This window comes from Neovison vison, chromosome 5 (genome assembly GCF_020171115.1).
Source record: "Neovison vison isolate M4711 chromosome 5, ASM_NN_V1, whole genome shotgun sequence".
In the NCBI taxonomy this organism is placed as follows: domain Eukaryota; kingdom Metazoa; phylum Chordata; class Mammalia; order Carnivora; family Mustelidae; genus Neogale; species Neogale vison.
In genome coordinates this window covers 14717789-14744133 of record NC_058095.1, presented here as the reverse complement: position 1 = coordinate 14744133, position 26345 = coordinate 14717789, and the positions used below count along the sequence as shown (strand labels likewise).

The 26345-nt window shown below is 57.8% G+C and overlaps 1 protein-coding gene across 1 annotated transcript; it reads right to left on the bottom strand.

Moving 5' to 3' along the window:
* Nucleotides 1–470: 470 nt before the first annotated feature.
* Nucleotides 471–25777, bottom strand: SCN4A (sodium voltage-gated channel alpha subunit 4). Its single transcript, XM_044250363.1, has 24 exons — nt 25505–25777; nt 25297–25415; nt 25071–25160; nt 24646–24774; nt 24045–24136; nt 22112–22426; nt 21634–21697; nt 21254–21395; nt 20239–20448; nt 19495–19648; nt 17361–17599; nt 15455–15628; nt 14323–14679; nt 9850–10326; nt 7882–8014; nt 7077–7231; nt 6354–6527; nt 6145–6267; nt 4561–4839; nt 4237–4290; nt 3814–3951; nt 3301–3405; nt 2478–2748; nt 471–1696 (listed from the first exon to the last, which is right to left on the bottom strand). Exons 1-24 carry the CDS (start codon nt 25775–25777, stop codon nt 471–473), a joined length of 5493 nt encoding a protein of 1830 aa, XP_044106298.1.
* Nucleotides 25778–26345: the final 568 nt, after the last annotated feature.

The following is a 26345-nucleotide window of genomic DNA, read 5'->3' as shown; positions in this document are numbered from 1 at the left end:
GGCTGGTAGGCTCTGGTTCAGGAGTCTGCTCTCTGAGGTTAAGACATCTTTATCCGGGAGAGGCCTGGGGGGCCTGAGCCACTTCCTGGGGAGAGGCCTATAGCCCTTAAGACTCTGGTGGAGGAGGGCAGCTCATCCCTCCACTGTAGGCTGACTCCTCCCCAATGTGGGGGGCAGAGATTTCTGATGTTCTGATCTCCCCCAAAAGGAGAGGCAGCAGGGCCCACGAGGAGGTGAGAGCAACTTGAAATGAGAAACCCTGACGCGGGGAGAGCCTCAGGCCCAGGGTGGTCTCCGAGTGCAATTCCCATTTTCCACGGCCTGGGGGATCAGCCCCAGTGTGGCCAAATCCTGTCCCAGCCAGGGAGCCGATGAGCCACAGACTCGAAGCCTGCTCCCTCAGTTAGCAGGCACCATGAGGGTTTTGGGGGGGGCTGTGCCAGGCTCAGTGGGCCACCTCGCTGCTGCTATTAGACGAGAGACTCTTTGACCCCCGGGCGCACTGTCTGCCCCAGGGGTGGGGAGGGAGGGAGGGCAGCATCTGAGGGGCTGATGGGTGTGAGCCCAATGGCCGATCCGGAGTCCCCCGTCGAGCCCCTGTCCTCACCCGTGCCTGGCACGCTGCTGTTCCCATTCTCTTGGCCATACATCCTGCTCATGGTGGTGGCAATCAGGCCCTCCTTCTCGGGGCCACCATCCCCGCCACCATCCTGGCCATGGCGGTACATGTAGGATGCCTGCTTCACCGTGCGCTGGAGCAGGTGCCGGCGGTAGGCCCTCTGGATCTTGATGGCGCACACCTCCTCGTGCTTCCTCTTGAGGGTGGTGGTGATGGGCTCATAGGAGACCTTGGAGGGGTTGGCGGCCATGAACTTCTCCTCCATGGTCTCCTTGAGAGCGTCCATTTCCCCAGAGTCGCCTAGGACCTCCTTGGTGAGGGCAAAGAGGATGTCCAGGCAGTGGATTTTGTCCCCCGGCACCATGGGTAGGTCCAGCGTGATGAGCTTGATCTTGTTGGGCTTGGCGATCCTCAGTGGCTCCTGCAGGGTGTCTACAAAGTCCGAGAGGCGGCTATAGTCGATGAACTGTGTGGCATCGGGGTCGAACTTCTCCCACGTCTCATAGAACATCTCGAAATCGTCCTCGCTGAGGGGCTCGCTGCTCTCCTCGGTGGCCACGTTGAAGTTCTCCAGGATGATGGCGATGTACATGTTGACCACGATGAGGAAGGAGATGATGATGTAGCTGCAGAAGAAGCAGATGCCAATGGAAGGGTTGCCACAGTCACCCCTGACGCTGGTGCCCGGGTTCTCGAGTGTTGGGTCACAGTCGGGGGGCCCACTGTTGAGTATGGGGTTCAGGAGCCCATCCCAGCCGGCTGATGTGGTGATCTCAAAGAGACAGATGATGCTGTTGCCAAAGGTCTCAAAGTTGAACATGTCATCGATGCCCGACTCCTTCTTGACATAGGCAAAGTTGGACATGCCGAAGATGGAGTAGATAAACATTACGAGAAAGAGGAGGAGGCCAATGTTGAAGAGGGCAGGCAAGGACATCATGAGGGCAAAGAGCAGAGTCCGGATGCCCTTGGCCCCCCGGATCAGCCGCAGGACACGCCCGATCCGGGCCAGGCGGATCACTCGGAACAGTGTGGGTGACACGAAGTATTTCTGGATCAGATCGGAGAGCGCAAGGCCTGTAGGGAGCAAGAGTGAGGAGCTCTGTCCTTGGGGTGGGAGGTGGGGTCAGGGAGCAGGTGCAGGGGGGAGGTGGGTGGGAGGGCATGTGGGGCTCGAGGGAGCCTGGCCTGGTGTGCTGTTCCCCAGAAGGGAGCAGGAGAAGCACAGCCTAAATGGCCTGACCCATGAGGTTGGGCTCTCCAGGGTCCTGGGCGTGGGAGCTCTGCTCCACCCTGACACAGCTGGAAGGAGGTGAGATATGCCCAGGCTGATGGGGTTGAGGGTAAGCAGACTCCCAAGGCTGTTTGTAGAAGCCCCGGGTGAGACAGAGGGAGGACAGCTCTGTGTGTGACTCTGAGCCTAACTTGTTTGTGACTCACCTTTCTCACCTGTAAAGCAGAGGTGGTAACAGCACCAACCTCCTGGGATAGCACAGTGTCAGGCAAATCGTAAATGATCAATAAGTGGTTAGTTGCTATCATACTGACATATGTTTGTGCACTTCTGTGTGTACGGATGCTGGAACCATCTGTCTTCCACTAGGCACCTCGGCAGCTGAGTGTGTATCTACTGATGGGGCAAATGATTTTAGAAGCGTGTCGTGGGTGTGCAGCTGACATCCTGCCTGTGAGCCTGGCCCGTGTGCTTTCTGGGCATGGTGTGGACGCCAGCAGCCTATGCACGTGTGTCCGTGTGCATGCGTGTGCGAGCTTTCCAGGTGCAAGGGCAGGTGTGTGAGCACAAGGATGGGAGCCACAGGCCTCCCTGGGTGGGTCTGCCCCGCCTGGCCCCACTCACCCACGATGGACAGGATGACCACCACAAAGTCGAAGATGTTCCAGCCCACGGTGAAGTAGTACTGGCGCAGGGCGAGCATCTTAAGCACGCACTCGCCGGTGAAGATGATGATGAAGACCATGTTGATGTTGTACAGGATGTCCACCTTGAGCTGGCTCTGGTCGTCCGTCTCCACCATCATGGTGACCATGTTGAGGCAGATCAGGATCATGATCGTGATGTCGAACACCTGCTTGGTCACGCAGTCATACACCATGCCCTGGATCTTGTTCTGCAGCACGGGGAGGGGTGCGAGGGTGTGGGGGGTGTATGTGGGGGCAGTGGTCAGGACCCACATGGTGTGGACAGGCCGGGGGCATGGGGTGACACACAGCATGACAGAGGGGTGTCAGAACTCGTGGTAGAGTCGGCCATGGCAGGGAGGGGAGACCTGTCCGGACAGGATGTTCTGGGGGTTCCATGGGCTGCTTCCTCCCTCCAGGACCCTTTCTCCCCTCAGGTTCCCCCGGCAACCTCTCTTCCTGCTCCTGAATTGTTGCTCACGAGGGAGGGTGTCTGGACATCCTCTTCTGCCCACTTCTAGGGGCCTCCCTCCCCCTAAAGGGATGGGCAGACACGGCGGGCTGTGCAAGGCCAGGTGAGGGGCAAACCAGTGGCTGGGGTTTGAGGCCACTGCTGCCCCAGCCTCACCACAGGTGGCCCCAGCCTCACATTAGGGACACTGCCTTGTGGGCAGGGGGCAGCCTGCATTTGGTCCCCATCGGCCCCCTTGGGTGGAAGGTTCATCCAGGCTGTTAGGAGGAGGGGCTCAGAGGGCTGGTACCTGGGGCCGGGGAATTGGCTTCTGAGGCTTCTTGGAGCCAAGCTTCTTCATGGCATTGTAGTATTTCTTCTGTTCCTCTGTCATAAAGATGTCTTTCCCTCCAAAGTATAATGGGATGGTGCCGGTAAGGTTGAGGGCCCCTCTCCTGTGTCTTCAGGGCCTCCCCACCTCAGGAACCACCCTTAAAGCAGCCCCCACACCAGCAAGGGGACCTGGAGGGGCCAGAGATAGGGGCTGAGGGAGGGAGGGGAAGGGGGGGTCTGCAGGGTCCAGGGAAAGGATGGAGGGGAGCAGGGTGACAGACAGAGTGTGGAAGAGGACCAGCACTGGCTCATAGCCTAGGCCAAGTCACTTTCTCAGAGTCGCTGGGGAGGGTCTGAACCCAAGCTTGCCGCTTCTGTCATCCGACCGGCACCACACAGCAGGGGCTGAGGCGGCATGTGGGACTATATGAAGGGACGGGGGAGCGAAGAGAGGGAGGCTAGAGCCCAGGGAGGGTGGGTGGATACTCATCTTCTTCTTCTGCTGGTTGAAGTTGTCAATGATGACACCGATGAAGAGGTTGAGGGTGAAGAAAGACCCAAAGATGATGAAGATGACAAAATAGAGGTACATGTAGATGTTCACCTCGTACTGGGGCTGTTCTTCCTTCTGCAGAGGCCACAGGACAGGACAGGATGGTACAGCCACAGGGATGGGATGGGATGGGATGGGACGGACGGAGAGGTTGGGGGGCATGTTGGCTGCTCCCTGCTCCCCATCTCACTGTTGGCAGGAAGGGCATCCTGGGACCCAGAGGTGGACCCTTCTACCCCTCAGGCTGCTGAGTTTGGGGGCTCCTCAGGACATGGCATGGGGCCGGGGATGGTTGTGTTTCTGATCTGCACCCTCTCCCCTGGCTTGCTTGCCAGCCACGTTTCGGTGAGCCCCACTCACCTCCCGGGAGTCCACCGCCGCATACATGATGTCCATCCAGCCCTTGAAGGTGGCCTGGGAGAGTGTGGTTAGGTTTGAAGAGAGGAGCTGCTTCCCATTTCTACCATCCATGAGTCTCCCTCCTCACCCTAGCCTGGTCCTCCCCAGAGCCCCACAGGGCAGGCATCACATAGAGACCAGAGAGGTCTAAATATTACCTCAGGGTCCCACCGCACCGGAAGCAGGGGGGGGCTCCTAACGAGGAGTAGCAGTGGGTGCAGGTACGGTAAGAATCTGGGAGCACTTCCATCTCAGTTTAGTGCAAGGGCAGCGGGTTACACTTACCACCTGCAAGAGGGAGAGGTAGCCTAGACCCACATTGTCATAGTTGACCTTGACGTTGAGCCAGCGGACCTGGCCTGTGTGCATAAGGCTCTCACAATCCGATTTGTTGTTGACCTCGGAGATGTCAAACCTCTCAGAGGTGGTGGTGTTGATGCAGTAGTAGAACTTGCCGGCAAACAGGTTGACGCCCATGATGCTGAAGATGAGCCAGAAGATGAGGCAGACAAGCAGCACGTTCATGATGGAGGGGATGGCTCCCAAGAGCGCGTTCACCACCACCTGGGGGGCCGGGGTGAGGGCTTGTTGCCAGATCTTTACCCAGGCTCCTTTGGGACAGGGCTCCCCACCTACACTAAGGGGACCAGACAGGGCTGGGCATGGTTATTCAGGGAAGGCTTCCTGGAGGAGAGTCGCTCTGAGCCAGGCCTGGGGGAGAAGTCTGCTGGGCTCTATGTTGGGGGTGGGGGTGGGGAAGTGAGGAGTAGGGTTGGGGTGCTGCTGGCCTAGTGGTTGAAGAGGGCTCTCTGCTTGGCTGGAGCTATCAGCCCAGAGTCAGGGCATTAGGCTTCTCTGGAAGCAGCCTGGCCACGGGTCACTAGGCAGGAGACAAACACTCCTTTCTTGGCCCCCATAGGAAACTCAGCCCCCCGTGACCCGGGCCCCTGCTCATCCGTTCCTAGCATTAGAGCCACAGATACAGAAAAGAAGCCATCGGGGTCTTCAAAGCAGAAGGACCCTGTGCCCCACCCCCAGCCCTGGTTGTCCAGGCTAGCTTCACTCTGTCGGGTTGGCCTAATCTTGAGAATCGTCCTTTTCTGAGGAGAAGGTGTTTCATGACTTCCAGACAGAGTGGGCGGCACAGACCTGGTGATGCCGGGGGTATAGCTCTATTCTTGGCCGGGGCACCAGCCAGCTGCATGGGCAGGTCATCTGCCCTCGGGGAGGAGGAGTCCCTGGTTCTGAGGCGGGAGGACCCAGCACTGGCTGGCCCCTTGCATGAACAGGAGGGAGCCCCTCTGGCTGAGGGCCCTGCTGGCCTGCGACCAGCTGCTTCACAGACATCTGTCCCTGGGAGTGGGTCTTACTATTCCCAACAGACCTCTCTTGGCTGGGGAAGTCCCAATTGTCTTGGCCAAAGCTTCTATTATTTACTGTCACTTCTGTTCTCAAGGGCCTGATGGAAGGGTGGGCAGGTTCAGAGCCCAGGCCCAGGCCCTGCCTGCTTGTCCAGGTCACAGAGTTCTGGTGGGCTGGGGTCTGAGGCCGGGGAGGGACATCTCGACACCTACGGGCCTGCCTCCCTTCTTCCTCCGTTCTAGGGAAGAAGAGCCCTACCTGGGAGCTGATGCAGCCTCTGCTGCCCCCCAGCGGTGACAGGGATGAGCTAAGGAGGGGCTGAGCGGTAGAAGGGGCATTTGGGTGCCCCTTGAGGGTCCTCAAATCTGGCCTTCAGCAGGGCCCAGAGTCCCCGGCCTCTCCTCCCCCAGCGGTGGCTGGAGTACAGACCTGTGCTCACTGCACCCCGCCCTGCGGTGGCTGCTCTCCCAAACCCTAGCCCTCCTCAGAGCCCCCTTGGGCACCCACCCTCATGCCCTCAAATCGGGACAGTGCCCTCAGGGGACGCAGGGCCCGCAGCGTCCGCAGGGATTTGATGGGTCCCAGCTCCGAGTAGCCCAGCCAGTTGGCCACCAGACTGATGATGGAGACCTGCAGAGGGAGAGTGGGCTGGTCAGGGCGGCAGGACCTCCTCTGCCCCAGGCGTGCCATGGGATCTGGCCGTGGGGCACACTCACATCCACAATGAGGAAGTCCAGCCAGCACCAGGCATTGGTGAAGTACACCTTGAAGCCGTAGGCCACCCACTTGAGCAGCATCTCCAGGATGAAGATGTAGGTGAACACCTTGTCCGCGTACTCCAGGATGGTGCGGATGACTCGCCGCTGCTCGATGTAGATGTCCTCAAAGGCCTGGGCATGCCAGCATGGCTGGGGGTGGCCAGAGCCACAGAGGCCGGGGCAGGATCCCCATCCCCCACCCAGTCTACTGCCATGGCTTTCCCCGGGTCTGGGCTGGGACCAGGCCGAGGCCAGGCTCTTGGCATTTCCCAGACTCTGTGGGGCCTATGGGGCAAGCGAGTTTCCCCACGGGGAGAAGCCGCTCAGCAGCCCTTCCCCAGGGGCAACACTCAGTCACCTGCTTGGGGGCCTGCACTGTGACACATGTTCAGCCCTGATCACCCCCTCATTCAACATTCCCAGGGCCTTCCCATCTCTGCCCTGGCCGCCACCTGTCACTGGGGGTGCACACAGAGTTGCACCCTGCCTGTCGCTTTAGGGAAATGAACACTTTCTGCATCATATCCCACAAGCACAAGCTAGTCCCTTTAGGGTTCTCTGGGGCCAAGACCACCCAGGTCTCATCCCTCCCATGGTATGAAAAAGAAGGGAGTCCCAGGAGGGCCTCCTTTGGGCCTGTCACCTGCCGCTGCCCACACCCACCCCCCAGGGTGTGCCTACCAAGGCTCCGCTGCTGAGCAGGATCATGAAGACGATGAAGGTCTCAAACCAGTTGTGCTCGACAATCTTGAAGCAGGCCCTGCGGAGCGTCCACCACATCTTCCCGCGGCCCTGGGAAATGTCCACGTAGAGGACAGGGCAGCGTTGCACGCAGGCTGGGGGAGGGAAGGGGGCAAGGGTACCACATCACAGGACTGGGGGCTGGCCCCAGACCTGCAGGCAGCATGCTCCCACCCCCTTCCCGAGATTGGCTGAGCCCATCTTCCCCACCCCTCCCTGCCAGGCTTCACACTACCCAGCCCAGGCCCTGGGTGCAGCAGGGGGTGTGCAGGGCTCTCTCCTGCAGGGCCCGGCTGGCCTCTCTCTGCTGGTGAAGCCGAGGAGGGTAATAGTCTTAGAGCAGCCATTCCAGAGCACCTGCCCCTCCCAAGCATTGGGTCACACTCAGGGCCTGGTGGGGGTTCTGTGCGGCAGTCCGCAGGGCCTGGTGTGCACCTACCGCACATGCCTGAGGCTCAGGGAGTCAGGGGCTGGGAGGCATTTGGGCTCTGGTGCCCCTCCCTGGGGCTGTATTGCCCCCAGGCTGTGTCAGGGCAGGGCAGCATGGGGGGTTGAGGGGAGGCTCTGCCTGCTCTCAGTGATGCACAGGGTCTTGAGATGTCCTCGAGGAGGCAGGTGGCTGGGGCTGGGCCGGGATGTCACCTGCACCCCAGGCCCTGGCCTGGTCCGTCCCTTCCAGGGGCTGCTGGGCTGGGGGAGGCACCAGGGGAGGCGGTAGGGATGCAGGCACACAGCTCGCCCTCACCCTCCGTGAAGCACTCCTCGGGCTGTTCCCCATCGGGGTTCTCTTCAGCCTGCTCCTCAGGGTCCTCCTCAGGGGGCTTATAGTCGGCGGTGCTGCAGACGGAGGAATTCCCATCCAGTGGCTGCACTGGCTTCTGCAGGGGACCACAGGGTGACGTGAATCCTGTGTTCTCCCACCAGGTGAACGGAGGAGGTCAGGATGGGGGACCAGAAGGGAGAGGAGAAAGGGGGTAGAGCTGACCTACTCATTCATTCAGCACTCATTCATTCCCTGAGCCCCGGGTTATGGAGCCAGTGCCGTGACCTTCGCAGAACCACAGCAACCAAGGCAGCTATGGTCCTGCCCTCACGTACTTCATTTGGAGCAGGGCTGGGCCGAGGCCTGGAAAGGGATGGTGAGGACAGGAGGAGGCAGGTGAGGGCCTCAGGTAAGGGAGGAGGCTGGGGGGTGGCTGAGCCAGTCTGGGGAAGTGGAGGAATAAGAGGCCTGAAGGGACTTTTGAGGGAGCATGAAAGGGGTCAAAATGGAGCCGGGGCTGCCAAAGCCCGCAGGGAATTGCACACAATGTCCTCAAGATCTGGGCCTTCCCATGTCCAGGGTCTGCTGGGCTGAGGAGCCCAGAAAGGATGAAAAACTTTCCCCAGCAGAAGCTCCAGCCTGGGGCACAGGGAACCCGATGGGAGTGGGGCAAGAATGGGGAGGCGAATGTCTGGCCTGCCCAGGCCCCTCCCTGTCCCGAACCAGGTTCTTGGCCCTAGCCTCCCTCCTCAAGGGAACCCCTTCATGGCTGGAGCTGAGGTCCCTGAATGGGAAGATGGAGAGGACAGCTCTGGATCCAGATTGGCACCGGAAAATTAAGGAGGTCCCCTTGTGCCCAGCTGACAGAAAAGGAAACCGAGGCAGGCATTAGGTCAGCCAGGGCACCCACTAAGCCATTTGCGCTGCTTGTGTGTCCCAACTCCCACAATCACCCTTGGAGCCTTGTCTGTCCCCCTGAGAGTCCCCGGAGCCTTGGCCCTGGGTGCTCTCCTGCCCTCCCCCACCCCCACTCCTCATACCGAGGTCGGTGCCACATTTCCCTGGGTATTTATAGCTTGGCAGGCACTTGGCCCCCTGGTAAGTCAGCGTGACACATATCGGGGGAATAAGGAGTCAAGAGCTTTCAGGGCAAAATTATTTGAGACCCCAGTGCCCAGCAGTGCCCAACCAGGCCCAGGGCCGAGATGGTGGAGATGGGGAGGGGGCCCTGCCCTACCCGAGGTACTAGTCCTTCCCTTGCCAGAGCTGGAGGATGGGATTTGGAGCTCAGAGTCTACTCCCTGGAGCCTCAGCCTGAGCTCCTGGGGTGACCACCAGTCCCTCTGTCACCCTTGCTGGGAAGAGGCAGGAGGAGGGGCATCTCCTGGATGGGTGGGTCAGGGCTACTGCTGAGACTGCCCAGCTCTCTGCTCTCCTTGTACCCAGCCCCCGAGGCCCCCCAACCCCCTCCACCCCTCAGAGTCCCCAGTCCAGACGCAGCACTTTGGCCCACCCTGGGAGGCTGGCACCAGCTCCAGTGAGATAACCGGAGGGCCTTCAAGTTCAGAGGAGCCTTAAGAGGGTCATCTTGGGTCCTAACCTTGGAGCTAAGGCGCCACAGATAGGAACATCCTGTCCAAGAGCACCACCTGCTGGTGAGAGGGGGCCCAAGTGGAGGTGCGGAGCCAGAGTGAAGGGACACTGGGCAAGGACAGGCAGGGCCCATCTGGTTAATCGTCAGTCACCATGCACAGAGAGCCTTCTGTGTGCTTATACACAGCATCTTACCTACTGCTCCCGGCCCTGCCCTGAGAGAGGTGCCATACGCCCATTTTACAGATGGAGAAACCGAGGCTCAGGATTTGTGACTTGTCTAAGGTCACACAAAAATTTGAAGCCATGTCTATCTGACCCCTGGGCCCCTCAAGCTGGGTGCTGTGATGGGCTCACCTTGCTATCCTCAGGCTCTGAGAACGTGTCAGTCTCCTCCTCCGTGGGCATCTCCAGGTCGGACTCCTCGGAGGCGATGGGCACATGAATGGTCAGGTAGGGGTTGTTGATGAAGTTGAGGTGGTCCAGCTCGATGCTGGGGGGAGAACTGTCAACCAGGGCCACGTGGTTCAAAATGTGATTGTCCTTCAGGTCCTTGTCATCCTCGTCGGGCGGTGGCTCCTTCTTCTCGTCCTCTGGGGCACTCTCCCCGGCCTCCCCAGCATCCCCAGGCTTCCCGAGGCTGAGCATGATGTCCTTGGGGCGCAGGACCTTGCCATGCAGCAGTCCCAGGAGAAAGACTTTGGCAAAGCTGATGCCCCACTTGATGCGCCCAATGGCGATCTGCAGGTTGTTCATTTCGCCATCTTCGTCGGAGGCAGCCAGGCTGTCAGCGCTGAAGGAGCTCAGCAGCAGGGCCAAGAAGAGGTTCAGGACCTGGGAAGCAGGGGTTGGGAGGTACCTGAGCTCAGCCTCAAGGGGCCCGCTGAGGGTGCCACCTTCAGCCGGCACGAGGGGCCCCAGGCCTCCAGATCAGACCTACCACATGGGGGCATTTGAAGGGTTATCACCTAATGGAATCCTCACAACTGCTTGGGGAGGTGGAGCATTCCTATCGGCCCCACTTTGCAGAAAGAGAAGTTGAGGCTTAGGCACATGCCAGGAGTCTGCAGAGAAAGGGTTTGGGGAGGGTAGAGAAAGGGTTTGGGGAGGCCCATTGGGTGACAAGGACTCTTTCTAGGACTCTGTCCTCCACCTCCGCTGCTTGGGAAGGCAGAACAAAGAACAGGGCTCATGTTTCTGAGTTTTCAGGACTTACTGGGACCCTGAATCAGCTGAGCCTTCTTTTCCTGTCTGTTAATAGAGCTTGTGCTCCCTGGTGCTCAGAGCAACGTACCCCATTGCTCTGAGAAGGGCATTGGCTAGTCACCCCCTTTTCTCTCCTTGGGATTCCCTGCTCTACCTGGCTTTCTTCCCACTCCCATTTCCCTGCTGAAAGATTTAATACTGGTCTACCCCTCCAGTCTCCAGCTTTATTTTCCAGAGACAGACCATTGCTGAGCCTCTCCCACTGTGATGTCAGGAAGCGCTAACCTAGTAGAGACAGACATTTGACCAGATCAGTGTGGTGGGTTTGCGTGGTAGTAGAGACTGGGGTGCGCAGGCTTTGAAACCATGCTGCTTGGCCTTGAAGCCGGGTGTACTAGTGAGGTGTCCTGAGGCAAATCATATCACTGCTCTGTGCCTCCGTTTCCTCATGGGTATAATGGGGATGGTTCTAGTACCCACCTCCTTGCATTTTTTGAAGATTGAAAGATCAGCGTAAGTAAAGCACACAGTAGGCAATCAAAACATGCTAGCTGTCATGTGCGCAAGGGCAGAAGGTATAAGGTATAGGGAAGAGTATGATTAGCTCTGAGGTCAGCTCAGCATTTTATTAATAAGGAAACTAAGTCCCAGAGAGGTAGATGGATATGCCCTGAGACATCCAACACAGTCAGGACTAGAAACCAGGTGTCCAGTCATTACATAACTTTGGAAGACATCATTCATTTAGACTACAATGTGAATGGCAGCCCCAGAGGTTGTGCCTCTAGCTTCCTGGTAGCTCTGCCTTCCACCAGTCTCCCTTCCCCAGGGAACAAAGAGGACAGTGAAGCCCAGCTGCAGTGGGGGGTCCTGGTTCCTGCCAGCTGGAGGTAGGGCCAGGACTTACTCTGGGCACCTAAGGACAGGGCTGGTTGTGTAAGTGGACAAGAAGGAGTAGGGGAGCCTGTACACGTCCACCCTCGGCTGACTTCTCCATGTGGCTCTCATGGCCTGGTTTCACCAGGACTCCTCCAAGGCCTTTTTTATCATCACCTTAACTACCATGTTAGCAGAATGCCTTTAAAGTACGTATTTCTATAGATACACACACTAGGGAGAAGGTGTGTGCGGGGGGCATTCCTCCCCATCTCCCTGTCCTCTAGCTGCTTTTCTGCTTTTGCCCCCAACCAACATTTATGGGTCTTTCTTTCCCTTTGCCGGGGTGGGTGGGGAGGCATCCAGTGTTCAGAAACACATCTGAGATGGGAATTAGCTGCTCTCTGGGTCAGCAGGGTTTGCACACGGCTCCTGCCTAGGACAGAAATAGCTGCGTCAGGCAAGGCGTGGGGAAGAGGACTGGGAGGAAGGGGAATGAACATCATGTTCCCCCAGGGGCTCTGAGGGGTGGGTTACCTATGCCCTCATCATTTCCTCTTCTTCACAGCAACCCAGAGCAAGTGCCCAAGTGCCACAATGCAGGGGGCATGGGGCCCCACACTCAATGGCAGGATGCCTCCAGTGCCCTCTAACAGACACTGGCTTCCAGGAAGCCTGGGTTGGGGGGGCAGTAGGCGGGGACAGTGCCCAAGGAGCTGCTGGTGCCGCCTCCCTGGGCTGCTCTACTCCCCCTGAGCCAAGCGAGGGCAGATCAAGGCAGAGCTGGGCTGGGAAGGGGTATGGGTGGTGTGTGTGTGTGTGTGTGTGTGTGTGTGTGTGTGTGTAGTGACACGCCTGTGTGACAGCACACTGAGGCAGTGCAAGGGTTCTAGACTGCTTGGGTTCTGATTCTGTGCAGGTTACTAGCCTCCCTCCCTGAACCTTTGCTTCCCTGTCTAAAAAGCAGAGATGAAACAGCACGTCCCCCTGACGCAATGGTGAGCATCAAGAGATAGACACACAGAAGGCGCTCAGAATGCTGGACAAATGCACATGGAGGTCAGCTGTCACTGTCGTTACTGCCCGTGTTGACGCTGTCATTCTCACCCCCCCCTGCTGTTACTGACGCAGACTCAGGTTCTAGTCCGGGCTCAGTCTTACACTAGCTGTGTGGTCCCCGGCAGTGGCTTCTCGGAGCTCGGTGCCAACGTGACCTCCCTCCCCGGGGTTGGGAGAGCATTAGGGATAAGGCAGGGAAAGCCCTCTGCGCAGGCAGGAGCCCAGTCCTTGGGGAAAGTGGGGGTGACCCCTATGACAGAGACCTGCACCACCACTCCGCAGCCCCCCCACCCGGCCCTGCCTTGTAGACCAAGTGCTTTACTGGGTGCTCAGACCATGTGCTCAAGTGGGTCACCACCGTCACCACCCCCATTTTCCATGTGAGAAAAATTGAGGCCAGAGAGATGGTTAAATAATGTCTCAGGGTTTCCTAGTCAGTATGTGGCAAAGCAGGGGCTTGCGATGTTTTTGAGTTTACCCACGTACAGACAGAAACCCACTGCAGACCCTTTCAGTCGTGCTGGGTGCTTAACCTTTACCTTCACAAGCCTCTACTCAGAGCTAGCTACCCACGCCATCCCATCCCCGTTCTGCTGGGACATCTTCTCTCTCTCTCCCCCACACCCCAGGCCCTGGGGTTCTCCTGCCTAACTGTCCCTGGGGGCTCAGGACCTCAGTGGAGTGGGACGGCTCCGCCCCAGCCGGAGCTTAGCGATATCTGAGAAGTGCTGACCCAGCAGCTCAAGGATTCCACCGGCCTTTGTGGAACGTAGGGACGTGCGTCTTCCCACCCCCGTTGCCCAGGGCAGCGTCGGCCATGGGGGCAGCTGGGCACCAGGCTCCACACCAGCAGGAGTGCTGCCCACCCTGAGCAGGGCAGGAATTGTGGTGTCAGGGTGTGGACACAGGCCACCCTGGGGCCCCAGACACAGAAATGCTGGTCAGTGTGACGGCAGCCCGCACCCCTGCTCATCATGGGGCCCCCTGTGGCTCCTCCCCAGCACCAGCCCCACAGGGAAGCCCTGAGCCACAGAAAGCGGCAGGATGAAGGCCATTTATGCCATACTCTGGATTCTCCCTACTCCCGGGGCTTGATGCCAGGAACGGAAGAGGGTGAGAGGGTGAGGGAGGGACAAGAGGCCCTGGAGTCCTGGAGCCAACCCCGCGTGCCACCTTCCCGCACCCAGCTGACCACAGAGCAGTCGCTCGTTCAAGGTCACACAGATGACAGCGGAGCTAGGCCTGGAGTGTGCGTCTGCCTCCAGCTGTCGTGTTACTTTGCCCCAAATGCTAGGTTTCAACAGTACTACTCACAGTGTCGCCTCTGGACCTGTGACAGCTGTGCTGGTTAGAAAGGCAGATTCCCAGGCCCTGGCCCCCAAGCTGCTGAATCAGACTCTGGGGACGTGGGGCCAGGAATCTATCTGGGTTTTAAGAAACTTCCCGGTGATTCTTAAGCAGGTTAAAATTGGAGAGCCACAGTGTTAAACTGTTTAAAATTGCCCTTTTGGGTGGGGGAGACAGACTACAGTCCAGTGGCAGTATTTCATCCAGCTTAACTGCATGGGGCAAAGGCCCTGGAAAGACAGCCCAATTTAAACGACTTAATTGAATGTGACATGTTCCGCTTGGGTTTCCTGGCAGTGGTGGGGTGGGGGGGAGAGGAGCCACCCAGCGGGCCCAACTCACCACTAGGTTGCCAATGACCATGACCATGAGGAAGACAGTGAGGCACATGGCCTGGCCGGCCACCTCCATGCAGTCCCACATGGTCTCGATCCATTCCCCGCACAGGATGCGGAAGACGATGAGGAAGGAGTGGAAGAAGTCGTGCATGTGCCAGCGGGGCAGGCTGCAGTCGGTGGCGATCTTGCACACGCACTCCTTGTAGCTCTTGCCAAACAGCTGCATGCCCACCACGGCGAAGATGAACACGATGATGGCCAGCACCAGCGTCAGGTTGCCCAGCGCGCCCACCGAGTTGCCGATGATCTTGATGAGCATGTTCAGCGTCGGCCACGACTTGGCCAGCTTGAAGACCCGCAGCTGGGGGCAGGCGGACAGCAGGCGCTAGTAAGGCCCAGCCCCCTCCCCGCACCCGGCCTGACCCGAAGGAGCCCCATCCTCAGGAGAAACAACTCTCCGGAACAACTCAATCCCTGCTCCGTGAGTGAGCTGAGGCCTCGGTCTGCCGCTCTGTCAAATGGGAATCCTCCTATCCGATCACCTCATCCTCTTTATGTGTTCAAAAGAAATGAGCTGTATCATTTAAAGATATAGGCTGAAGTATTTACGGAGACCGTTTATGTCAGGATTTGCTTTCACATGCTCCCCCCCCCCACAAAAAGTAGGGGAGAGATGTTGATGGCTGTTGGAATGTTGATGGCCGTTGGAGTGGGTGTAGGCACACAGATTTCAGTATACTTTATATGTTTGTGGATGAAGGACAGGTCCCGTAATAAAATTTGGAAAAATTAGAAGTGTTCCTATGGGGTGGTGGAAAGGATCCTAAACCGGACTCCCGATTCTACTACTAATGAGCCTCCCGAGCCCCAGCCTTCAGGTCTGCAATATGGTCTCTGCTCCACTGTCACCCAGGTCCCTGGGAGTCAAGCCCAAATGTCAGCTCCCGGGGCTATCATTTTGGTCCCTGGTAGCCCTATGTGGTAAGGGAGGGGGCTCTCTTTCTCCCCATTTCCAGTCAGGAAGGTTCTGAGTGTTGGAGCGGCATGCACAAGTGGCTTCTTGGGGATCCCTCCTCCCATCCCCCTGCATACCCCCACCCGGCCCCTCCTCAGCCTGGCCGCAGGGCCTCACGCACCAGTCGGAAGGAGCGGAGCACGGACAGCCCTTGCACATTGGCCAGGCCCAGTTCCACCAGGCTAAGGGTGACGATGATACTGTCGAAGATGTTCCAGCCCTGCTGGAAGTACTCATAGGGGTCCATGGCGATGAGCTTCAGCACCATCTCTGCTGTGAAGATGCCGGTGAAGACCTGTGGGGTGGGGTGAGGGGGTCCACATCACAGAGTCTCAGTTTGCATGGGGCCTGGGGAGTCCCCCGACTCCCACCTTCTGGCAGAGCCTTGAGCGGGGGCACGCAGTGGTACCCGCGACCTACAGGTGTGCATGCATGTGTGTGTGAAGAGTGGAATGGTCCCGCCCCAGGGCACAGTGGGTACCACCCTGAGACACCTGAACCCATCTGCTTCTGCCCTTGTGCCCATGGGCCAGTCACTTCACTTCTTGTGGCCTCACCCCAGTCATAGTATATAGCACTCATATGGCACTTTGTGGTTGATGTGATGACCTCACTGAGATGATGCCAATTTCTACATAGTTGTGAGCAATGGTCCCTTGTCCCAGAAATGAGAACATTGAGACTCCAAGAGATAAGCAGCAAGTGCTCGCTCACGCCACCCACATGGGAATGAGTCAGACCTCAAACCCAGGTCTTGGGGTACTAAATTCAGTCTTCCTGTCTCTACACCCTACCCTCTCTACCCTGACTGGCAGGGGTCCTGAAGCTCAGCAAACCTTGGTGGACTTAGAAGTCTAGGGTAGGGGCCAAAAGGGGCAAGCCCAGGGATCCAGGAGAAGGCCAGAGCTGCCCTCCATAAACCAGGCACAGGGGTGTAAGGGCTGCCTAGCCTCTGAAAACTCCCTGAGCACAGCCCCCCTCCTGCCGGGCACCAGCTGCCCTGGTCTACAGCCTGCCCAGGCACATGCTGAACCCTGCCTGGGAGCTGTCCCTGGCCATAGCAGGTGCCCAGACAGCAATGGAGTGCGGGCAGGGGGTAGGCAGGGGGCGGGCAGGTGGCAAGCTGGGCCCATCACGCATGGCCCAGCAGCTGCACTGCAAGCCCAGGGCACACCCTTGCCCCCCCAGCCCAGTTTGGCCTGGCTGCCTCAGACAGATCCATGGGATAGACGTGCCTGCCTCACAGGCTGGGAGCCCAGGGTCTGATGCCCATGCCACCGACATCGTACTGCCACAGGCCCCCACATCTCGTTCTCCTTGGGCTCTCCTCACCCTCAGGGTCAGGGGGAGCATCTCGCCCATTTGTCATCTGGAAACATGCTAAGGGAATGGGTAAGGGTGGGGCAGGGCTGGAGGATGAGGCAGCTTTTTCCCTTTGTCAGGCTCCACCGGGGCTGGAAACGAGGTGATAATGCTCCTAATGGGCAGGGATAAGCAGGCGGATCAGTGTGTGTCAACAATAGCCAGGCAGGAAAGGCCTGCAGGGAGCAGGCCTGGCCACGCTGGGGGAAGTGGTAGTGGGCAGTGGGCTTGGAGGTGGGGGGCTATGCCTGGGGCACCTCTTGGGCCTCAGTACCCAGGGCCATATGCTCCCACTTTCAGGTCCCTTGGTCCCTCTTAGGCCCACAACAACCTCTGAAGGTACAGGCCTGTCACTCATGTCCCCACCCCCACCTCTGCCTCCATCCAGGGCATAGCCTGGACCTCAGACACCCTGAATCCTGATCCTGAAATGTCTAGCACCTTATCCCCACTCTCTCTGCCTCCACATACCCTAAAAAATTCCACCTCCCATCCATCACCCCATGTACCTCCCTTATAGCTCAGTTCCTGTCCCCCGTATGCTGGGAGAATAAGCTCAGCTTGTCCCTGTATGCCCCCAGTAGTGCCCCATATTTTTCACACATCCCAGGTGGCCCCTCCCTCATCCTGCCTGGGAGTGACACCTCTCCCTGTCCCCTCCTTACCAGGTTGCCCACGGTGAGCACATTGTCGAAGTGCTCTGTCATGGGGTAATGCTCCATGGCCATGAAGAGGGTGTTGAGCACAATGCAGATGGTGATGCCCAGGTCCACGAAGGGGTCCATGACAATCAGATGGATGATGTTCTTGAACTTCACCCATGGGGTGCAGCAGTTCCATATGAGGACTTTGTGGGCACACTTGTACCACCATGGGGGGCACTTCTGGTGGGCCTCTTCCAGCTCTGGGAGTAGGGTAGAAACACACCTGATGAGCACCCCCAGGCCCCGTGTCCTCCTTCCCTGACCCAGACCTTATGTCCCACCTTCCAGGCCTGCCCCTTGAATTTCACATCTCAAATATATCCCCTCAGCCAAGCCTACTTTAAGCCTGCCTTTAGGTGGGTTGCCCTCAAGACCTGCCCCTGGAGGCCCCACCCACATGCCCCAACCCCCTCAATGTCCCACCCCCCCAAAGCCCCGCCCATTAATGCTCCCACCCTCAAACCCCCACCCCCTCAGCCAGCCCTACCTGGAGTCCTTCTCTTAATGCCTTGCCTCAGGCTGGGCCTTCTTGGCATACCTCACAAAGCCTGCCCCCCAGTGACTCCCACCTTCTGCCCATGGTCCGTGGCTGTGATCTTTGGCAGAGGAGACCCCTGATCTCTGGGCTGGGCCTGAGGGTCCCCAGGGAGAGGTGGGAGGCCCCTGCAGAGGGTTGGGTCCCATTCCACTTGGGGCTGTCCAGTGTCATTCAGAGCAAACCAAGGATCCCCCAGAGGGCTCTCCCTCCCATTGTCAGCAAAACTGACCCCTCCGCTGTCCCCAGCCAGTCTAGCCTTTCCCACCAGAGTGGCTTTCTGGAAACATCCCCTGTTCTTGCCCCGCCAGCTCTAGAGCCCAGGAGCTCTGTCAGGCCCATGGATAAAGCTGCCCTTCTTGCTGGTCTTGAAGGCCTCCGCTGCCGGTGGGAGTCCTCAGCCTCAGCAGGATCTTATTTCATTACCACCAGAAATTTATGAGAGAAGTGCTATTAGTGTCCCACATCTCTAGATGAGGAAAGAGTTGGAGAAGTCCCATGGAGACCTGGGTTCAAGTACACGACTGGGACACCCCCCCGGATTAGCTAATTGGGACCTCTCAAAGGCTGCGGATTCTAGTCTGATAGTAACAGCCCTACTCCCAAACTGGTGACCCCCAAGTCACTTCAGGTGACTCAAACAGTGTCTGACACCCAAAACTTCTCACAATGGTCCCAGCCAGGGTAGTGTTAAGTGCTTTTCTCAGCCAGTGACACCGAGGACCCTTGGGGCATGCTCTGGGACAGATCCCTGGATGCCTGTCATATAAAGTCAGGTGAGAAAGTGTCCTCTAGAGGTCTTCAAAGTCCTCTAGCCCCTCCCAGTCCTTCCTGGCTAAAGGAAGGGGAGTGGGACCTAAGAAGGGGACCAGATCTCGTCCATGTTGGATTTCCATTATTCTTCCTTCCTTCCTCCCTCCTCTTTTTTCCCTCCCTCCCCTCTTTCCTCTCATTCTTCCATACACCCACGTCTCTTCCCATTCATTGATCTTCCAGCCAATCCATACATCTATTCATCCATCCACCCATCTTCTCACCCACCCACCTATCCATCCATCCATCCAATCATCCAACCATCCATCCATCCATCCGTGTTCGTGTCTATCCACCCTGCCCTTGTTACCTTATCCTGTTCTTTCCCTGACACTTGTAGGACAGTATGGGGATTTGCGGGAATCTGTGACCTCTACCTGGGCAGAGTTTGGCCTTTGGCCTTTAGTTTCTGCTCAGAAGACATATGAGGAGCAGGATTTCCAGTTTCTAGAACACTGGGCCTTCCTCGTTAGTATGATCCTCCTGTTCTTCCCCATTGTCTTGGCAACTCCCGAGGCCCTCCTGGAAACCCCTACTTCCCACAGCATCCTGGCCTTGCAGCCAGAACTGGGCCTGGCTAAGCCAGGACTATATTTATCCCAGCCGTTTCTTCGATGCCTATATTAAGTTACTGTCCTTCTAAAGCTGGGCCCAGCCAGGCCCCACCTGCCCCCCACCACAAGAGTTTGAGTGGCCTAACGGGCAGGACAAGCAGAATAGGATGCCTTAGGGGTGTCAAGCACTCACCTTCCATAGCGTCTGAGATACCACTGTCTGCACTGCAGCTCTGCCGTGGGGGGCCCTTCTCCCCAAGCGAGGTGTCTAGGCTGCCATTGCAGTCTTTGCTGTGGGCTGGGTCCCCATCGGCCTCCCCGCCTTCCAGAGCCTGGGCAGCCTTGGCCTGTGGATCAGCAAGGGTGGTGGGCACAGAGTCCATCTCAGAGCCTGGTGGATGGACTAACAGACTCTCAGAGAGCTTCTTTCCAAGTCCTTTAGGATCGGACCCCTCTTCTTGTCCTGCGCTGAGCCTGGTGCGGGTTGGGGGATGACCTTGGTGGTAATGGGATTGACAGGGTAGGAACTGAAATGACTGAAGACCTTCATCCCTGAAGACCCCCCACTCTTGGAAGTCTTGACAAACCCTACACTTCAGGCAGTGGTGAGGCAATGGGCTGCACCCCAGGGCCTCCCCAGGACCCACCTCTCCCCCAGCATGGACCCATATCCTGCCCAGAAAGAATCACAAGACCACAGATATTTGAGCTGGAAGGTTACTTCAGGTTTAACTCCTCAGATCCCTTGCTGTTCATAGGGAAACTGAGGCAGAGAGCTGCAGAATACTCTTTCTACTGCCTGGATACCTCTCATCCCACCGAAGCCCCCAGCCTGGGGCCTTATACTCACCCTGCCTTGCAGCCCCCTACCCCATGCCTCTCCCCCACTCTCAGCCTCCCCAGGAGAACCCTTGGCCTCCTCTCCCTGAGTCCAGACCTTCTCCAGCTCCTCCTGCTGCTTTTTGAATTTCTCCAACATCTGCTGAAACTCTTCTTCTTTCTCCTGATCCTCGGCCAGGGTGGCCTCATTCTGCTCTGCATACGCCATGGCCACCACCGCCAGGATCAGGTTAATGAGGTAGAAGGAGCCCAAGAAAATGATGACCACAAAGAAGATCATGTAGGTCTTGCCAGCTGCTCGAAGGGTCTGGGAAGAGGGGGAGAAGGAGAGGGAGTGTAACATGGCCCCCTGCCTACTTTCACCCACCACCCCTTTCCACACACCCATTGTCCAGAAACAAGGAGGGTCGCTCACAGAGCATGGTGATTTGAGGACCTTGAGGCAGGGGATAGCCATCTTTGGCAGGCTAAGCCACATTCTGGGTAACTTCAAAATACACACTTGAGACCCAGACTTTCCTGGTCTCCTGACTCAGAGAGCCCTGAGGACCAGAGACAGATATCTTGAGGTCAGAGAGCCAGGATAAAAGAAAATTTTTAAAAATGGTGAACATGGGCTTTGGGGTCAACTTGAATCCTACCGTTGCTGCTGTGCCTGGCATCTAATACAAGCTCAACAAATAATAGTTGCCATTATTATTATCATCATCGATATCATCCGTGTTAGACACATTACCAAGAACCAGAAGGCACTGCTGCTCCAGAGGCCACCTGCCTACCTATACAAACAGTAGAAGCTAAATACTTGTGTTGGGGCCATGTTGAATTTCTAAGCTACCCTACTGGTTGCTGTGAGGCCTGGGGGTCTGTTCCAGGCCCAGATCTCAGCGCTTAAGGCAAAGGTGGAGAAGGAAGTAAAGGCTGTGCCTCAGATGTGGCAGGTCCCCAGTGTCAGAGGCCTCCAAGAAGCTGTCTGCTGGGGCCCTGAGAGGGCTCTCAGAGAGGAGGGGGCCTTGTTTCAGGTCCTGCCCTGAGGAGGCTGGGGTGGGGGACGGGGAGGTGGCAGTTGGGCTGCGAGGCAGGGCTTCGAGGCAGGGCACTGGCAGTCCTACCAGCTGGAAGAGATTCTCCCAATAGTCCTGGGTCATGAGGCGGAAGAGAGCCAGGAAGGCCCAGCTGAACGTGTCGTAGCTGGTGTAGCCGTAGTTGGGGTTCCGCCCAGCCTTGATACACTCATAACCCTCGGGGCAGTGCCTGTGGATAAAACGGGGTGTTGGCTTTAGGGAGGGAAGAGAACTCGAGCCGAGGGACAGTCGGGGAATCCCAAGAGGAAAAATCCTCTAGTTCTGTCTGCGCCCCCCAAACGCGGAAGGGTTCCTTCCACGTCCACGGGTTTTTCTTACGTTCCCATCCACCCCACGTCCTTGTCCCTGATCAGTTCCCGACTTCCGACATCCCTCGGACACCTTTTCCCGCCTCCCTGTAAACTCACCCGGCATCGCTGCTGTTCCCACAGAGCAGGGCGTCATTGGCACCCTCCAGGAAATAGTAGTTCCCTTTGGGAGTCAGAGGCCACAAAGGAAACATGTCACCCACGTGGACACACTGTGGACACACGCACCCGTTGCACGCCTGTGGGCACATTTGTATCCACCACATACACCAAGAGGAGGCTCTCTGGCTGCCCCTGCCCCTCCCGTAAGGTCTCTGGGTAGATAGACAACAGGGAGCTGAGTCGCCCGCCGTGTCAGCTCCGCACCTCGGCTGTGAGGTGAGTAGTCGCGATGCAGTAGGGGCACAGAGAGCTGGCGGGATGGGGCGCATGCGCGCAGGCGTGCGCATGCGCGCAGCTCCCACACACCTGCGCGGGTAGCTGGACTGAGGGATGAGCAGGTGTGGCTACAGCCGAAATCCAGGGGCGGGGTTGAAGAAGGAGTACTCCCCCCTGCCTCCCCAGGGTGAGTTCTTACTTTTGTCACTGATGTAGGCATCCCAGTCAAAGGTCGAGTTGCTGGCCCAGCTTTCATGGGTGTTCCACGTGTCGTTGCCATACCACGTGTCATTGCCGTACCAAGCGTCATTGCCGTACCACGTGTCATTGCCGTACCACGTGGTGTTCGTGTCATTGAAGGGCGGGGGCCAGCGCACGCACTTCTGCCGTAGGTTTCCCATGAAGAGCTGCAGCCCCACCAGAGCAAAGACGCTCAGGCAGAAGACGGTGAGGATCATCACATCGGACAGCTTTTTCACCGACTGGATCAGGGCCCCCACAATCGTCTTCAGCCCTGACCAGAGGGAGGGTGAGAGTAGGGGATGGGCAGGTGGAAAGCTCCTTCTCATCACCCCTTCAGGCCTTTGCCTACCACATCTCTTTCAAGGCTTGACTTACTAGGAGCACCACTACCCTGAAGCCTTCCCAAATGAGCCCACTCTTCTCCCATCACATCCAAGATATGGAGCATTTGAATGACACAGAGTCTCGGCCATGAGGAGAATGCACTATGAGGACTTTCCAGGTTGTTGCCTGACTCATAGAACAACACACAGGCACATGGCGGTGTTGAATAAATGTCACCAAGTCAACACTCCCAAACTGTTTTACACAACACTGATCTCCCCAGCTGTGCCCTTAAAAAAGAAGGGGTTCAATAAATGTTTGGGCAAGTCTCAGTTCTAGATTTTGGTCTTGGAGCATGACTGTAGATTATTCTAACAAAGGCTCTGACAAGTCCTGTAGAAACAAACGCACTTTAATACCATGTTTCCTTAACTTACTTGACAACAGAACCCTTTTTCTTACAATGCCTATTCATACCCAAGGAACAGCAGCTCTAGACTGAGTTGGAGATGTTATTGCAACCTGACCCTTTGGACAGACAAGGCATAGAAACTCTTACAAACTTCCAGAGAGGGAGTCCCATCATTTATGGAAAAGCCATAACTTCTTCTTTGGGCCTATTCAGAGTGTTTCTCACTTCCATATCATTTCATTTCCTTTTCTTATCCTGATGCAGAAAACAGGCGCTCAGCACCGCCTTATCAAAACTCTCTGAGCTGGGAAGATGCTGGAAGCCTGGCATTGAGGAAATGTACTCTGGCCTTCACTCAGTGACCAGTGAGCAGTGTGGCCTTCAGGAAGTATTTCCCCTCCCAAGGCCTGTCAGGGTCTCACTTTCCTCAGACACATTTGCGGGTGTTGGATGAGGTGAAAATGATGGTGCTTTCCAGCATTTAGACCTAATCCTCCTCCTCCCAGGGTCCGTCTCTTTTCAGACTGTCTTTTATGAAGCTTGTCCGGTTTCTCCACATGCTTTTTTGAGGGTCTGGGTGATCTGGATTCTATTTACTTCATACTTCTTGATGCATTACTTTGGAATTGCCCTGGCCTCATTGCTCAGTGGTTATGTGGCGTGTTCCTTATCAAGCTCTCAGGGCTGGGACTTTCCATCGCTCATTCCCTTTGTCTCTCTCAGGTTGAGTTCTCTGCTCTGCCCAGCTGCCCATTTCATTTAACACACATCCTTGCGCACTTAATCCTCATAACACCCCAATGAGTGGGACTATTATCACGCACATTTTATAGAGGAGGAAACTGAGTCATAGGTAGGTTGAACCAGTTGTCTGAGGTCAAAGTTAGAAAGTGGTGGAGATGAGACTTGAGCTCAGGAAATCTGGCTCAGAGTCTGTGCTCTAACCACCTTGCTCTGCTGCTTCTTGTACGCCCATCCTTCAGCCTCTGGCTCCTTCTCCTCCCTGGCCATGGGGCCCCCTGACTATGTCCAGGTTTTGGTGTCAGAGCATTGTCCAGGGTCAGCCTCCTGGACCTGAGTGTTAGGTTCCAGGCCTGGGCATAGGGGGGAAGCCTGCGGGCCCAGGCAGGTGGTCCCTGCACCTCCCCAGTACCTGGGATGACTGTGATGGTTTTCAGGGCCCGCAGCACCCGGAAGGTTCTCAGGGCTGAGATGTTGCCCAAGTCCACAAACTCCGTCAGGTACCTGGGCCAGGGGGTGGGGGTGAAGACTGTGTCAGAGTCAGGAGCAGATAATGAGGGCAGAAGTCACAGCTCCTCTAGGCCCAGAATGAGGATTCCTGAGGAATTCTTGTGGTTGGGGTTACCACAGGGGGTAGAGGGAAGGCCGTGTCAGACACCCCAAGGTTCCTCTTGGGCCCTGAGAGCTGGAAAGACAGTGCAGGAACTTTGATGGGAGTGGGGTTTGGGTAGCTCAGCTCTCCCAGTGTGTGAGGCCCATGGGATCGGGGTCCAGCACTGCCACGTGTCGTGGCACACGGCGCATGGTGGCACATGGAGGAGGCATCAGGAGAGCCTCCAAGCCAGACCCCAGTCATGGCATCCCCTAGGATGAGGCAGCTTACTGCACACCTGCCCGTCAGCCCTGCAGCCCCCCCTACCCCAGAGGGTCAGCCCACTCAGCTTCCCCCTTTGAGGCCTGGCCCCCTTCTCTCCCACTCCTCTGCCTTGGGAAGCCCCCCAGGCCCTGCTTACGCCATGGTGATGACGCTGAAGTCCAGCCAGTTCCAGGGGTCCCGGAGGAATGTGAAGTCGTCAATGCAGAAGCCCCGGGCCAGCATCTTGATGAGGGACTCAAAGGTATAGATCCCCGTGAACGTGTACCTGGTGGGGAGAGGGTGGCTAGGGCCAGGCGTGGCCATGATGGACCTCCCAGGAGGGAGGTCACAAAAATGAAATATGCTGCCCGGGGGGTTGATTGGTGAAAGTGACAGTGTGCACCCCCTCCCGGGGGGGCAGTGTTGATGCGGGGGACAGTAAGAGTGTGTGTGTCTTCCTGGAAGACAAGAGCAGTGCCACACGGGGCACCCTCAGAGTTCAGACCCCTGGGGTGGGCTATGTCCCAGACAGGGTGGGGTGTGGGGAGGGGGCCTCTGAGGAGGAGGAAGGAAGAGACTTACTCCACGTGCTTGGACCAGGAAGGTGGGTTGCTCATGGTCATGAACACGCAGTTGGTCAGGATGGTGATCATGATGAACATGCTGAACAGCGTCAGGGGAGGGTCAAGGAAAGTGAGGGAGCAGGTGGGAGCAGAGGTGGGTGGAGGGCCTCCTCGCCTATAGCACCTGGCTTTGCCCGCCCCCAGCCCGTTCTTGCCCCGGCACACGCCCCGCTTGGGCAGGATATGAGTGAATGAGCACTTTGATGGCGCCACGTCTGACGACACTGAAGGGGCTCAGCATGTAGAGGGCGGGCGTCGCGGAGAAGCGGAAGATGGCCTTGCCCTTGTTAAGGACGATGAAGGTCTGCGGCAGAGAGGGAGCTGTGAGACCCAGGGACAGGCAGACAGATGGACAATGGACAGGCGGGGAGAGGAAACCCTACCGGTCCAGACCTTCTTGTCACTGTAGTAGGGGTCCAGGTCCTCCAGGGGGATGCCGATGACCTCGGGTGGGGGGTCCCCGTAGATGAGGGGCAGGTTCTTGCCAGCCTCCAGGTCGCTGCGTGGCTTTCTTTCAGGCTCCTCGATCTCCATCTGCTTGTTCCGCTGCTGCCGGGCCTCTTCCTCCAGCGCCCGCCGCTCTATGGCCGCCAGGGACTCCCGGGTGAAAGGGCGCAGGCACTCAGGGCCCAGAGGCACCAGGGTGGGCAGAGATGAGCTTGCCATCCTCGCATCCTGGGCTCGGCGGCCAGGAGGGTGGCAGGTGGCCTGCGAGGCTGCAGTGTGCCGCTCCCTGGGGGCTGGGCGCCTACCAGGCCCTGGGCCTGCTGTCTGCTACTCACCTCCTGTCTGCCCTGGGGCCAGGCCGGGGGGGCCGACGTGCAAGCCCTGTCGGGACAGGAAACTGTGCCTGTAAGGCCTGGGCAGGTGCTGGACACAAGAGCATCCCCCCTTGGGCCTGCACCACTCTCCCCAGCAGGGGGTGGGCTGCCCTCGGGACGGACAGCAAACCACCAGGTCCTCTTTGGTGGGGCCAGTGCCCCAGTGCCTTCAATCACCTCCTGCGCCCAAGCTCCGGAACTGGATGGCGTCGGCCTATGGGGACAGAGAGAACCACAGCTGGCTATGCTCAGGTGGTTCTGTCCTGCGGCGAGGCGGACAGAAGTCAGATATGAATGTGCTCGAGGCCCTGAGGGTCAAGAGGAAGGGCCTGGTGGGAGCAACCCTAAAGCAGGAGTGGCAGACGGATTTCATCTTAAGGGCTGACCTAGATCAGCTGCTATGGGCTGCGTGG